Raw genomic sequence first — 13,199 nt, forward strand, 5'->3', positions numbered from 1 at the left:
CCACTCTCACACTCTTAAGTGCATCTTCTTAACGCGGCAGTAAAAATCACTATTAAATTTTAGATGAATCACTATTGAATTATTTTGTACTATATTCCAGTTTTTAAATTGATGATGCAATTGATCGCACGGTCAAGCTCTATCAACGAACACTTACAAAATAAGTAGAGACAGTCAGAGACTTGCTAGGGGTTGCCGACAAGAGACTCTCCGATGCTTATGTTAGCAAAGGGAATAGTGTATCGCTCCAAAGACGAGAGCTAGAATTTTCGAAAACTTAAGTGTATGAGAATGGATGTAATGTTGTACTTGGAATGGTGGTATCACATCTCCTTATGTGGAGCATTCACAAATGGGTTATGGCCTTAGCCAAGTGTCATGTCAGATTCTGCGCTTATCGGCAGGTTATGTCCTCTGCCTGATTTAGTGACGGATTCTGCTCACTAGTAGATTATTGCCTTGGCCAGATTCTTCACTTGAAATCATAGGGTAGTTGGACTGAAACTATAAAGTGGTTATCCTCAGTGCTACCATCCTAGCATCCTCTAAGACCACTATCTGTGGTCGAGTCCTATCACTAGTTCTCTGTTTTGTTCCTTTATACTGACCCTTGTAGTTTAGTCAGGATTTGCAATTCGAGTCTTACCATCCTGACTCGAATCCTAAGCTCTCAGGTTTGTTTTCCTGACCAAAATCAGTCGAGTGTATTATATCCGGTTTACCAGTTGCCCCCATTATCTTGTTCAACCTGAGTAGAGCATTGGTAATCTTCTTGTCCACCTAGTCCATAAAATGAGGAGATTTTGTGAACAAAACTAGCACCTTCATCATCAAAAGTCGAAATTTTTATAATCCTATATGTGAACCCCAAAACAACATTGACAACGAGCGGCAAGCGACTTCGCCCCACGAAATACTGCCTTCTGGTTCAGCCACTAGCAACTAGGAGCATTCTATAGTTCATACTAAACAATTTATGATGAAGGAAATTGATTAATAAATGTGGCAGAAGTGAGTCATACAAGCACCCCAAGATCTGAATGTACACTCCAGTTGCAATAACTATCTGATGCATCCTTTATTCATCCAGAGATTAATCACTGCTACACAAATATTCTCACCCCAAAAAGGGGAGTATCTATACAATGATGCTTGCCGTATTGCTAAGCACAAATTTTTGCAATATATATATAACATAAAATAAAGAAGAAGAAGAAGAAGAAGAGCACCAATTTTTGCTGTTGTATGTATACTTACTCTGTACCTCCTCATAGCAGGGTTCTAGTAACTGGGAGGTAACTCAATAAAAAGAGAAACAAACCAATCCCAGGCTCCATCTCAGTATTTATTCTGTTCCTGTCTTATGACAAAGTGAAGCACACTTGATTGCAGGAAAAAGAGAGACTAGAACTCAAACTTCCTCTTGGCACGCTGCTTCTTGTTGCCTTTCATAAGTTCCACCAAGGACGGAAGAGGCTGAGGCACAGGAACATTCATTGACCTGTACAACTTTCTAAATCTTTCATTAAATCTCTCTGAAGATCCAATTGTTAAACAAGAAGAATTCTTACAAACTTCTGTCTCTTTATCCACTGACTTCTGACATTGTACTACAGTACCATCCATATCTGTCTTAATTTCTGATTTCTGGCATTTCACTTCCCAATCCTCTTCGAATGAGAATTCTTCTACTTTGTTGGCAGCTACTTGAGGGTCATTGTTGATTGATATAACTCTCGGCTCTTCATGTGAAAAACTAAAATCTTCAAGACCAAGTCTCGCTCTTCCAAATAATGTCACACTCTTACTTGGAGGGGATAATTTTATAAGTCCTTTCACGCCAGTAGATACTTTTACTGGTTCAAATTGAGGTTCCGCATAAGTTTGGGTGTGCCCTTCAGCTAGAGAATTACTAACGACTTTGACCGGTACATCTACACCTGGAGAAGCTTCAGCAATGTCGAGAAGCTTCCAGATAGGATCGTTTGAAGCAAATCGAGAGGCAAAGCAATGTTTCTTAACATAATTCAGCTCCATAGCCCTGCAACAGGGGGTTGTTGAAACAATCCACTTAGGCGACAGAAGTTGCAGGGCCCATTCTAACTCCTCCCTCGATGAGTGAATGGAGTAACAAACATGCCAAACACCAAACTGGTCCCTTACTGCTTCATTCAATCTCATTTTCCTTTGACTTTCATTCTCTGAGAACTCTTCTTCACATGCATACCACTGTGTTGATGTGCGGATTATAAGAGGCTCAGGCTGGAAGTTAGCTCGGACCTCCGCAAGCATTGCTTTTGCTCTTTCATAGAGTTTAGGAAACCCGTCTAACACCCGGAAGCGGGAAGAGGGATCTTCCGAGATAATTCCAGGAAATGTAAGTGTAAGAGCTTGGAAACATTCTGGATTAGTGGCCTTATCAACATATATCTTAGACCCAAACGTTTGGGACACATCTGCTAATATTTCTTCCTGACCAAGAAGATCGCAGGCCAGATATACCACGGGGGCATCTGGATGCTTCCATATACAATTAATAACCTGTTTCATGGGTGCACAATTTGATGTTAAAAGCAGATTGCCGTTATTTTGATACATGGCACAAAAAATGGGGCTAACATCTAATATACAACAGTAAAGAAAACCAATCAAACCCACCCACTCACAAACACACACTCACAGACAGTACATGCACAACTAAGAAATATAATAACATCACATAAACATGAAAATTTTGCTAGATTAACAATAATCGAGATCATAACAATGGGAGAAGTAAAAGGTCATTTAGTTCAAGTATAACTTGAGGGGGGAAAACTATCTTTCTTTCTTCTTCTTTTTTTCATAATTGGATGCACTTTTGAATTACTGTTGCTGATCTAGATCAATGCTTAATTAAGAATTCCAAATTCTGCTTAAGCGCCTTGTTAGTGGACACCTCAAAAGACTTAAATCAGAGTTCAATGTCAACTTGTAGAAGCAGATTACAGTTATTTTGATACATAGCACAAGAAATGGGGCTAACATCTAATATACAACAGTAAAGAAAACCAATCAAACCCACCCACTCACAGACAGAGTACATGCACAACTAAGAAATATAATAACGTCACATAAACATGCAATTTTTCTAGATTAACAATAATTGAGATCAGAACAATGAGAAGTAAAAGGTCATTTAGTTCAAGTATAACTTGAGGGGGAAAACTATCTTTCTTTCTTTTTTCTTTTTTCTTTTTTCATAATTGGATGCACTTTTGAATTACTGTTGCTGATCTAGATCAATGCTTAATTAAGAATTCCAAATTCTGCTTAAGTGCCTTGTTAGTGGACACCTCACAAGACTTAAATCAGAGTTCAATGTCAACTTGAACTCTAGATTAACCGTTCATTCTTGTAATATTCATAGGATCTCAATCGAAGTTCAATATTAACTTCAACTCTAGGTCACTGTTCATTCACAATGAAGAAAACAGCATCTCACAAGACCTAAACCAGAGTTTTTTTTTTTTCTGGCAATCGGTGTCTCAATATTAACTTTGAGTTCTGCACCAGTTAGAATGTGGGTAAATAAAGTATCTTTGATTAAAATAGGCCTATATAAGAGGGGTGAATCATTTCTGTATAAACTGATTACCAATGCTTATGTATAAATCATTGAATAGAGATTTAAAATCAGGTTCCTAAACAGAGGCTATCTGCAGACAAAGGGTCATGATTCACCAAAATCAGCTTCCTAAACACATGCTATCTGCAGAAAAATGGTCATGATTCACCAGACTACAGACGCTGCAAACAAAAGGATATTGTCCACAAAAAATTTCAGAGATTACTTCGACATAAAACAGATTAAAACTACATCGGAGCAGCCAGAAAGAAAGAATTTGATCATGCCAAATGCTTATCTGTACCTACAGTTATATGATATTTACACCTGAAAATTTCAATCTAAAATGAGAAACGAAATCAAGTATACAGGGCCTAGAGTAAGGTGATATTCAGACAGGAGCACCATCTCCGAGACCATTCACACAGTACAAAAGAAACATGAAAGGAGTGAGGACCATCGGTACCTGTCTGATTGCTGAATGCTTGCTGGGAAGTTTTTGATGAAATCTCCCAAATGTGCAGTCTAGGAAAACATAATCAAGTCGAAACCTTGGCTCTTTTCCTTTCTTGCCAACATACTTCTCTGGTAAACTTAAGAGACACTCAGGTGTGAGTCTGCAATCTCCCGTATGCAGGATGTTACCAAATATGCCTTCAAACAAGAACATTACAGCTCCTGAAGTTTATAGAATCCATGCCAGACAAGGGATGATCTGTCAATAGAGCTCCCCCAAATCACTTTAGGTCTTGTACAACAAATTAAAGATAGAGACCAACCCCCCCCCCCCCCCCCCCCCCCCCCATGCTTTCTGACATACACAGACACAAAGGACCCAGCTTCATCCCAGCTACTTCTATTAATTAAAGTTGAGTTGTTATAAACTTCACTGCATGTCATTAACTATTTTTCTCCAGAGTATTCCTCCACAAAATACTCTGGAAGCACATATCTACTCACCAGTTCATCCATCTCTCTTTATTTTCTATGGGTAACATCCACTCCAAACTCTATTCTCACATTCCTTAGAATGACAAAATGAAACTTAAATACAAATATATTTGCATATCCTCAAAAGCAAATGCCAGAGAAAGTCAAATTTCAGGGAAGCACGCAGACAAGTCCTCTTCTTTCCCCAATTAACCAGTTACAAAGAAACAAGCAACAGTCATCAAATTTAAAGTTCAAATAAATGAACTGCGCATAAATTTCATGGGAGTTTCTAGTTACTGAAGATTCGAAGCAGAGACATATCCAATACAGTTGAATTTTCTAATCTACAAAACATAGGAGTCATTACATACTCATGTAGACACAAACTTTTAAAGACTTGAAAATCCTAGCAACATATACTCAAATCTCCAATAATTCTCAGCAAATTACTAATGATATAGTCCTTGTTCCAGGATATTGAAATAAATCTTTCTAACAGGGGCAAGCAGGCACAGTTTTCAAAAGCATGAATCCCCTACAATGATTGGTATGATCCAGTACATGGCCTTGTAGAGAAGCAGAGGATATCACATCTATTTCAACTTAGAAACTAAAAAAGATACAAAATTTGAGATTTACAAGAAAAGGCAAAAGGATTAAATGTCAAGCCTTCAGCTGTCATTCTCATACATCAGTTCTATTATTTTTGTTATTCCTCATGCATGCGGGTTATCTTTCTTTAATTGGATTATCTTTAGTTAGCTGTTATTATCTTAGTTAGCAGAATAAAAGTTTGAGGTGTGGAAAATCTTTAATTAGCTGTTATTAACCTATCATGGGTGAGTCCTTGTTAGTCATTAGAAGTTCATTAGAAGTCCAATAACACCCTGATCTGTTGGGGAATTATTATCCCCCACTCGGGTTATTCGGTGTTCGGACTATATACAATACTCGGGGTATACGTGGGTCGTACAGTGCTTGGATTATATGCTTAGTCGGGAATGACCAAGATCTCAGGATTATATGCTTAGTCGTAAATGACCAAGATCTCGGGATTATATGTTTAGTCGGGAAATGGTCGGTCGGAAATGACCATGATCCTTAGCATTTATTAGGATCTTGGCACTTGTTAAATCAAGTCATAAATTAATATGGGGCACCATGCCTAATATCTACACACCTTACCGGTCACTGTTCACACTGTACAATAATAAGACTTTACTATGCATCAACAGTAAAATCGAGCCTATATATTTACCCATTGTCTAAGTGGTATGGATCTATCTAAGATATGAGCATCACTTTCTCTCTCTCACTCTCCCAACTGACTTGGGCGTCGGAGGAGGCTCCACCGGCCAACCCCCGGTGGATCTTCGCTTTGTTGTAGGTTACAGGCCAAAAGACGAATCAGAGGCTGCCACGTCATCAGGCTAGAAATCGCATCAACATGATCAATAAAGGGATGTAAGCTGACAGTAATAAAAGAACAGAATGAAGTTGAGTTCAGGTTCTATTTTTTTTAAGGTGTGATTCCTCTTGTTGGTGAGATTCCAACCTTTACTAGGACAGTTTGTGTGATACTAACTGATTTCTTACTTCTGGATTTTCGGTCCTGCACCATGGATGGATTAAATAGTTTTGTTCAGACTACAAAAACAGAACTGTATGGTTTGGGGACAAATTAAAGAAAATCATAATGTCAACTGAAACCGTTAACAGAAGCACGTCATTGAAAAGTAAAAATATTTAAAAAAATCCCATCCTTAGGAAAAAGCAGTCAAAGAAGAACTCTAACCACAATTCAAAACCAACAGAATCAAATCAAACTCATACAAGCCAATCATACTTGATATAAAACATCCTACAATAAGACACAAATCTATAATTCCACAAAACCCAGATGAGCACAGAGCCCATTAACCAACAAAATACAATACAAACGCAATCATAACCAGAAAAGAAGGCGGCCTACCAGGACAGTGATTCGCGTCGAATGCGGTGACAGTGAAAGCCCCATCAGGATCATCGACGATCACCGATTGCCCCACCTCAATACCCACAAACAACGACTCATCAAGCTGCACAATAAAGCCACAAAATTAAACCCAAAAGAACCAAAATAAAAAATTTATGGGCATGCTTAAAATAATGGCAAAAACTTGAAGATAAAAGGGACAGACCTGAGGGTAGTGTTGGAAAATCAGGGTCTTGGTGAGAAGGGTAGAGTAGATAGGGAAAGAAAAATGGGTGGAGATACCAGAGGTGTGGTCTTTGTGGGCATGGGTTAAGAAATGGTGCCTCTTTCTCTTTGAGCACAGAGACCATGTATCCACCGAGAATGGTAGCCCTTTGGGCATTTCTATTGGCATCTTCTTTTCCTGCTTTGGAGATTTGATTTGGGCAAAATGGGTTCGAAAGGAGAACGAAAGAATAATGATGTGAAGGAAGTGTTATTGAAGATCTCTCAGTCAGAGCTTCCCTCCACAGGAAGAGAGGGAGGGAAAAATCAAAAATATGGTTTGGGGATCAGGGATGGTACGAAAAAGAGGGAAGGAAAGAGTAATGGGTGTAATAAGGATCAGATGCACCAGTACTTTTTATTCTTTGCCTAGAACCGACATTATGGACCCTAGATTAATTTCTATTATAGATTGATGGAGTACTGAAGTGCCGCTTGGATATGTGAAATGACGGAAAAAGTTTTGCTTTGTATGACGTGGCGTTAGTGGAATGGTTGTTAGCAAAGTATCAGAATAACCATCAACAGCGTTTGTCTGTAGGTGATAAAAATTTCCTTCAGTTCTTTATTGTTCTTGTTTTTTTCTGGGCTTTTTGTTTTGTCGTTTTGAGCATAGTCTGCATATAATGGCAAGACATTACATTAGTCTTTGTCGTTCCATACAGCACATATTTTTCTTTTTGTTATGCTAATATACTGTTCACACTACAAAGAATTTTTTATCATTTTCTTTATTTATTTTCTTTTTTCACTCTCTCAATAAAGAGTTTAATAGAGAATTGTTGGGGTGTGCATAAAAAAACGAGTAGTTAAAGTAGAAATTTATATATTGTCAATGGCTATTTTAATTATTTTTGTCATACTCCGTGGATCTTTGAATTCACTTTAATACGACATAGAATGATTTGAAATTATGTCAACCACAGGGCCTAATTTTGCATTTATCCCTAATTTTAATATATTTATATTTATTTTTATTAAGAGTGATACATATAATCATTTTATTGTTACTGGCATGTACACTAACGGAATCTGTCAAGTGTTTTTACGAAATTTAACTATATGGACTGAATTGTTATTTTGGCCTACCCTGAGAACCTCTGGATTATTTTATATATCGCAGTGAGCAATTTGTAATTTAGGCCAATTAGAATAACAAGTTTCGCATTTATCCCTTTTTTTTTTTATTAACCAACCCCCTTGCTTCTTTTTTTTTCCTTTTTTTTTGGTTTAAATAAATAGGTTTTTTTTTTATTTTTTATTTTAGTTTTTAAGAGAATAAGGGTATTATAGGAATTAAAAAAAAATGTTGTCTATTTAGAACATAGTGGTTGTTTGATGGGTCATTTTAATACACTTAAAAATTCATTGAGCTATTTTAAAATCGGTTGTTAGTTGAGGGGGTTTTTTATATTTTTTTTTCTTTTTTATTTTTTTGGTGTGTTTTGTTGTTGACAAGAAGTTGGACCTTATGGAGCTTCTTAGAGAATTCTTTTGTCATATACTCTATCTTCTTTATTGAACCGGTCACTGGCATTAAAATCCCAAACATGTTTTTGGAATAATTGAAAAAAAAAAAACTATAATACTCACATTATCTTCTAACATACTAAAATTCTGTTTTATATATATATTGGGAATTAGAAAGCGCAAAAAATTGTAATAAGATGTAAATAGAAGAGAATATAGTGAAAGCGTATGAAGAAAATACACGAGGATACAAACAAGGTAATTTTGATTACAACCAACCAACTATGATAAATACATTGATAAGAAAAATATCAAACCGAATATGGCAATACTATATTCTACATCCACCATCAAATTTAAAGTGAAAGCTGGAGTATGGAAAGAAAAACCATTGACCTTTTTGTTCTCACAAAATGGATCTGATATCAAGATTTTCCTTTTATGATGATGTTGAATGTTGGGGAATTATTATCCCCAAAGCCCTAATAGGCTCATAAGCGAGTTGGGCTTAACCAGGCCCAACGGTCATGACGGATCACCCGTCAAAGTACTATCCGGCATACCCGACCACTCCAGATGGCGAACCAAACCTTCGGACAGGGGAACACACCCGAGCTCCTAAGCTTGATCTCTACCATGAATCAATGAAGGAAGCTAAACCGAAAACGTCCCAGTATAGAAGAAGGTAAGATACATTCACCTTCTTTAAGAATGAGGAGTCCAAGACGGAAGATTTCTCGCATCTATTAAAGTGTCTAGCATTTATTAATATCTTCAGCATTTATTGATTTGCATACTCAGAAGGTCAAATCAGATTAAATACCTGACGAGCCGTCGAGGTCAGGCAACTTGCATGCACCCAAAACGTCATACCAGGTGTCTCAACATCATGTCAAGTCACTGTGTACATCATTGCCCACACCAACCGGTCATTAATGCGATGGTTTGAGAATATCTTGTGCACGAGTGAACGAATAGGAGAACTATAAATAAGAGGGAAGACAAGTATACCTAACTAATCACATTTACTCACTCTTATTAATACTCTCGCTGACTTAATCATTGGAGGAGACTCCATCGGACAACCTCTAGTGTGCCTTTGTTGTTTTGCAGATCCTTACACCTAGACTCTTGTAGAACTAATCAAGAGCTAACACGTCGCTATCCAGAAACTGTACCAATAGTTTGGCACCATTTGTGGGAACTTTTCGACTTTTTCTACAAAAAGAAGAATCTGCGATGGTGAGAACACACTCAGCAAACCATAGGATAAACTAGAAAGCTCATGATGATGCAGAGACTTCAACTTATCCCCAAGCCACCATAGACATCCTGAATAAGAAGATCGCTCAAACGGAGAAAGACTTAGCAGACAATGCCTGGCAGTGAAGAAGTACGCAACAGCCAAACGGACGGGCAGCATAAGGAGAAGGAGAATCAAGATGATGATTAGGAATGTACTTGATAAAGAGTAGAGGATGAAGAAGAGGGTCTGGAAACTACCAACTACTGGAAGGAAAGGAAGTGGAAAGAGACGGTCACGAAGTTAGAGCAACTCTGTGATGAACTTACGGATGTCGTTCAGCAACAACATAAGGGAAAGGCTTCTCTTGTCAATAGCTTATTCCAGAAAATGGCTTCATCATTCACTAGTGACATAGCCACTTACAGCCTTCCAAAAGAAGTTCAAAGTCCCCGATATCCCAGTTTACACCAGAATCGAAGATCCAGTTGAGCACTTGGATAACTTTCGGGCTCACTTGGACTTGCACGGGACCCCGAACGAGGTGGCGTGTCAAGCCTTCCCCCTCACGCTGTCGGGAAGCGCCTGGGATTGGTTTAGGAAACTCCCACCTAGGTCCATTAGCAAGTTTGAGGACCTCGGGAGGGTGTTCTTGTCATAGTTCATGGCAGGGATAGTCTAAAAGAAACCCGCAGGATCTTTGATGACCATTCAACAAGGCCCCTACAAATCGTTGAAGAGCTATCTAATGCGTTTAAACCAAGAGAAGCTGGTTATTGAGAGCCAGACTGAGGAGTTTCTTTACTATGCCCTGTACCAGTGTATCAAGAAAGACGGACCTCTGATAATGGATTTAGCCAGAAAGTCGTTGCGGAACTTCCAAAGGTTCATGGACAGAGCGGAAGAATTCATCAACTAGGAGGAGACTCTTCGAGCACTCTTAGGAGCTGAACCTGCTCAGGCACCTAGTTCGGATAACAGGAAAAAGAAGAAGAAGCATGAGGGTCAATAGCCGAAGGGTACGGACAAGCATGACCCAATCAAGAGGTTCCAGGACTATGACTGGACACCCCTTAATGCATCTGCTAGGGAAGTCCTTTTACAATTATTTCACCCAAACAATACCCTTAACAGAATGTGTTTCCATCAATCACACTGGAGATATTTATTTGTACCTAGTCCAAGAAGTGTCAAGCTTCTTAATTGACCCAAGGCATCAGAAATATGTCCTGGTGACCACCAATCAAACATAGTTGCGCCAGTCACGATAAAAGCCATTAGATCAAAGGCCAAAAAATATACATAAATTTCTAGACCATAGGGTTAAGCCCATCTATATACATGTGTCCGCCATCCATACATGATGATTTACACAATATGTTCAATTATTACAACCCATTATATAAACAAATATCTGTTTTGAAGCGTTCATAAACATTTGATAAAATTTATAGGCTCATGGCATAATCTCTTGATTGAAACATGAAATTAAAGTATGCTCAGTTTATCAAACATATCGCATAGTGAAATAAAACCATTCCGTAAGCATTTACTTACCTCGAACGATCATCCTCAGATCCAAAAATCTTAGCTTCCACGTCACTACAATCATACTCTTAGTATGAGACATGCAGCAAACTAAAACCCTAAACTTATGAACAAAAACCCTAATCATGCATTTGAGCAACCCTAAAAATAGTTACTGCCTTCATCGATCATTCACTCTCGAGGGTAAATCGTTCGATCTACAAGCGTTGATCATTCAACCTCGGGAATGGAACGATCAATGATTGCCATAATGCATAAATGACCTAAAACTCACATATAACCCTATTACCCAACTCAATCACAACTCCTAATGATCTTAAAATGCCTAACAAACATTATTAACATAATATAACGTGCACAATACAAGCAAGTTTAATACTTTCCAAAAATATACCTAACTCATGCATGATTTAACATAAAATCATAAAAGAAAGTAAACCTAGATGTTTCACGTCTGCAAGATGCATGCCAAATCATGAAAATAGTATCTTCAACAATAACATAGGAAGCTAATAATATTAAAAGAATGAGATTGGGCTTAGGGATTACCTCCTCTTGAAGATGAAGTCCCAAGAGTCATATTCTCTCTCTAGAACTCACACACTCTATCTCTAGGGTTTCTGGTGTGACAGGGTGACAAAAAATAGTTTCTTTGGTCATAGTAGTGATTATATAAGGTTTCATGCACGCTCAATAAGGCTGAGGTGTCTAAAAATTAGATGCTTCTAGACTGCGTCAATCGTTCGAGAGAGAAAAGATAGAATATTCAGGGTGGAAAGATCGATCGTTCGAGGTTGGACATCGAATGATCGATGACAGCCATCGTCAATCGTTTGAGGTTGCACTTGATCGTTCGAAAACCCTAATCTTATTTTAAAACACATGTATGTAAAAATACTTTTGATTATTAACTTTGAGTATTGTAAATACTTTGTTAAAAATCCTTTCTATGTAAATAAAACTAAGGGTCTCGGGTTTCGTAAATTATTATTATCATTTAATAAGTATATATATAATTATTTATTTTTGGGGTATTAAATTTCATGCATCATCCAAATGTCGTTCTCCTCTGTTGTTGCTGCTATTGTTGGGTTTTTTTTGTTATGTTTTTGTTTTGTTATTATGTAACTTTTGCTTCTTATTCTGTATTTTTTGTTGTGTTTTTTGGGTTTTGTGGGTTTTAGTCTCCTTGTGCCTCTGTGGTTGGATTTTGTATCGGAGACTTGTGCAACTGATATTTATTCTCCCTTTTCATTGGCTCCTGATCAGATTTTGACAGTCTCTCCCCCTTCAGCTTCCTTATGGTGGTGGCGGTTGTTGTTTCTTAGCAGGATTTGGAAAGGGTTGAGTGACCTTTCGAAATTCGTGCCCCCTTTATGTGCATTTTTTTAGTTAAGCTACCCCTTAATGTGGCCTTTACTAAGAGGATCGGGTCTCTTTTTTTTTACCCATTTCATATTATTTGGTTGTATTTTTGCACTGTAATTTTTGTTTTAAGTCTGTTGTTGGGGAGTCCACAACTATGGTTTGACTTGTCAAGAAGTTGAACTCATGGAATAGGGAACTCTATTTTTATTGTTTAAATTTTGATTTTAAATCAAACAAGAGAAAATATTGTAAGAATAGCCTATTCTATTTGTGTTTCTGACCATGGGATACTACTTCAGTTTCAAGAGTCAAATCAGGGGGGAGAGAAATCCAAGCCTTTCAGGAACCTTCCGTTTGCTTGAAAAAGCCATCAGATTTTTCGGTAGAGGATGAAAGTGAAACCGACTCAACTACCCAAATATAATTTATAGACACGTGTGGGACATATAATTGGTTGTGCCCGAAATATGGTACCAGAAGATGATGATGATATCATTGATATGAGGAAGGGATGCTTTTAACGTCTCTTTGCTTAGAGTAGCTTAAAATGAACAAGACAACCAGAAACGGCAGGGTGAAGCCTCCCAGAATTTCTCTTGGTTTTTTAAGGTTTTTTAAGGTTTAAAATTGTCTCCAACCAGCTTCCTACAAGCCAGCCACACAATCTTACCAAATTGGCTGTTTCGAGTTGCACAAGACTTTGGTGGTCTTGTTCATCTTTCCAAAATTTGATAGGATAAAAGCCAACAGACCATATTAATTGGGCATCACGAATCCTAAGCTCCAAGATC

At 37.8% G+C, this 13,199-nt stretch overlaps 1 protein-coding gene across 2 annotated transcripts; it reads right to left on the reverse strand.

Annotated features, from left to right (window-relative positions):
* Nucleotides 1–1,081: 1,081 nt before the first annotated feature.
* LOC133857843 (uncharacterized) lies at nucleotides 1,082–7,079 on the reverse strand. 2 transcript variants are annotated; one of them, XM_062293196.1, is made up of 4 exons: nucleotides 6,721–7,079; nucleotides 6,513–6,618; nucleotides 4,074–4,285; nucleotides 1,082–2,541 (listed from the first exon to the last, which is right to left on the reverse strand). In XM_062293196.1, exons 1-4 carry the CDS (start codon nucleotides 6,907–6,909, stop codon nucleotides 1,405–1,407), a joined length of 1,644 nt encoding a protein of 547 aa, XP_062149180.1. In that variant the 5' UTR covers nucleotides 6,910–7,079; the 3' UTR covers nucleotides 1,082–1,404. The 2 variants fall into 2 exon arrangements, with proteins under 2 accessions (XP_062149180.1, XP_062149181.1); XM_062293197.1 differs by having other exon boundaries at nucleotides 4,074–4,322; nucleotides 6,721–6,744.
* Between the last annotated feature and the right edge of the window lie 6,120 nt (nucleotides 7,080–13,199).

Source organism: Alnus glutinosa, chromosome 14, assembly GCF_958979055.1.
Source record: "Alnus glutinosa chromosome 14, dhAlnGlut1.1, whole genome shotgun sequence".
NCBI classification, from domain to species: domain Eukaryota; kingdom Viridiplantae; phylum Streptophyta; class Magnoliopsida; order Fagales; family Betulaceae; genus Alnus; species Alnus glutinosa.

Bases quoted from the DNA above. Each gene is read 5' to 3' on its own strand.
- LOC133857843 (XM_062293196.1), bottom strand. From the start codon at position 6,909: ATGCCAATAGAAATGCCCAAAGGGCTACCATTCTCGGTGGATACATGG. The intron at 6,619-6,720 runs GTCTGTCCCTTT...TTTATTGTGCAG, and splicing joins TTTTCCAACACTACCCTCAG to CTTGATGAGTCGTTGTTTGT. The intron at 2,542-4,073 runs GTACCGATGGTC...CCCATGAAACAG, and splicing joins AGCATTCAGCAATCAGACAG to GTTATTAATTGTATATGGAA.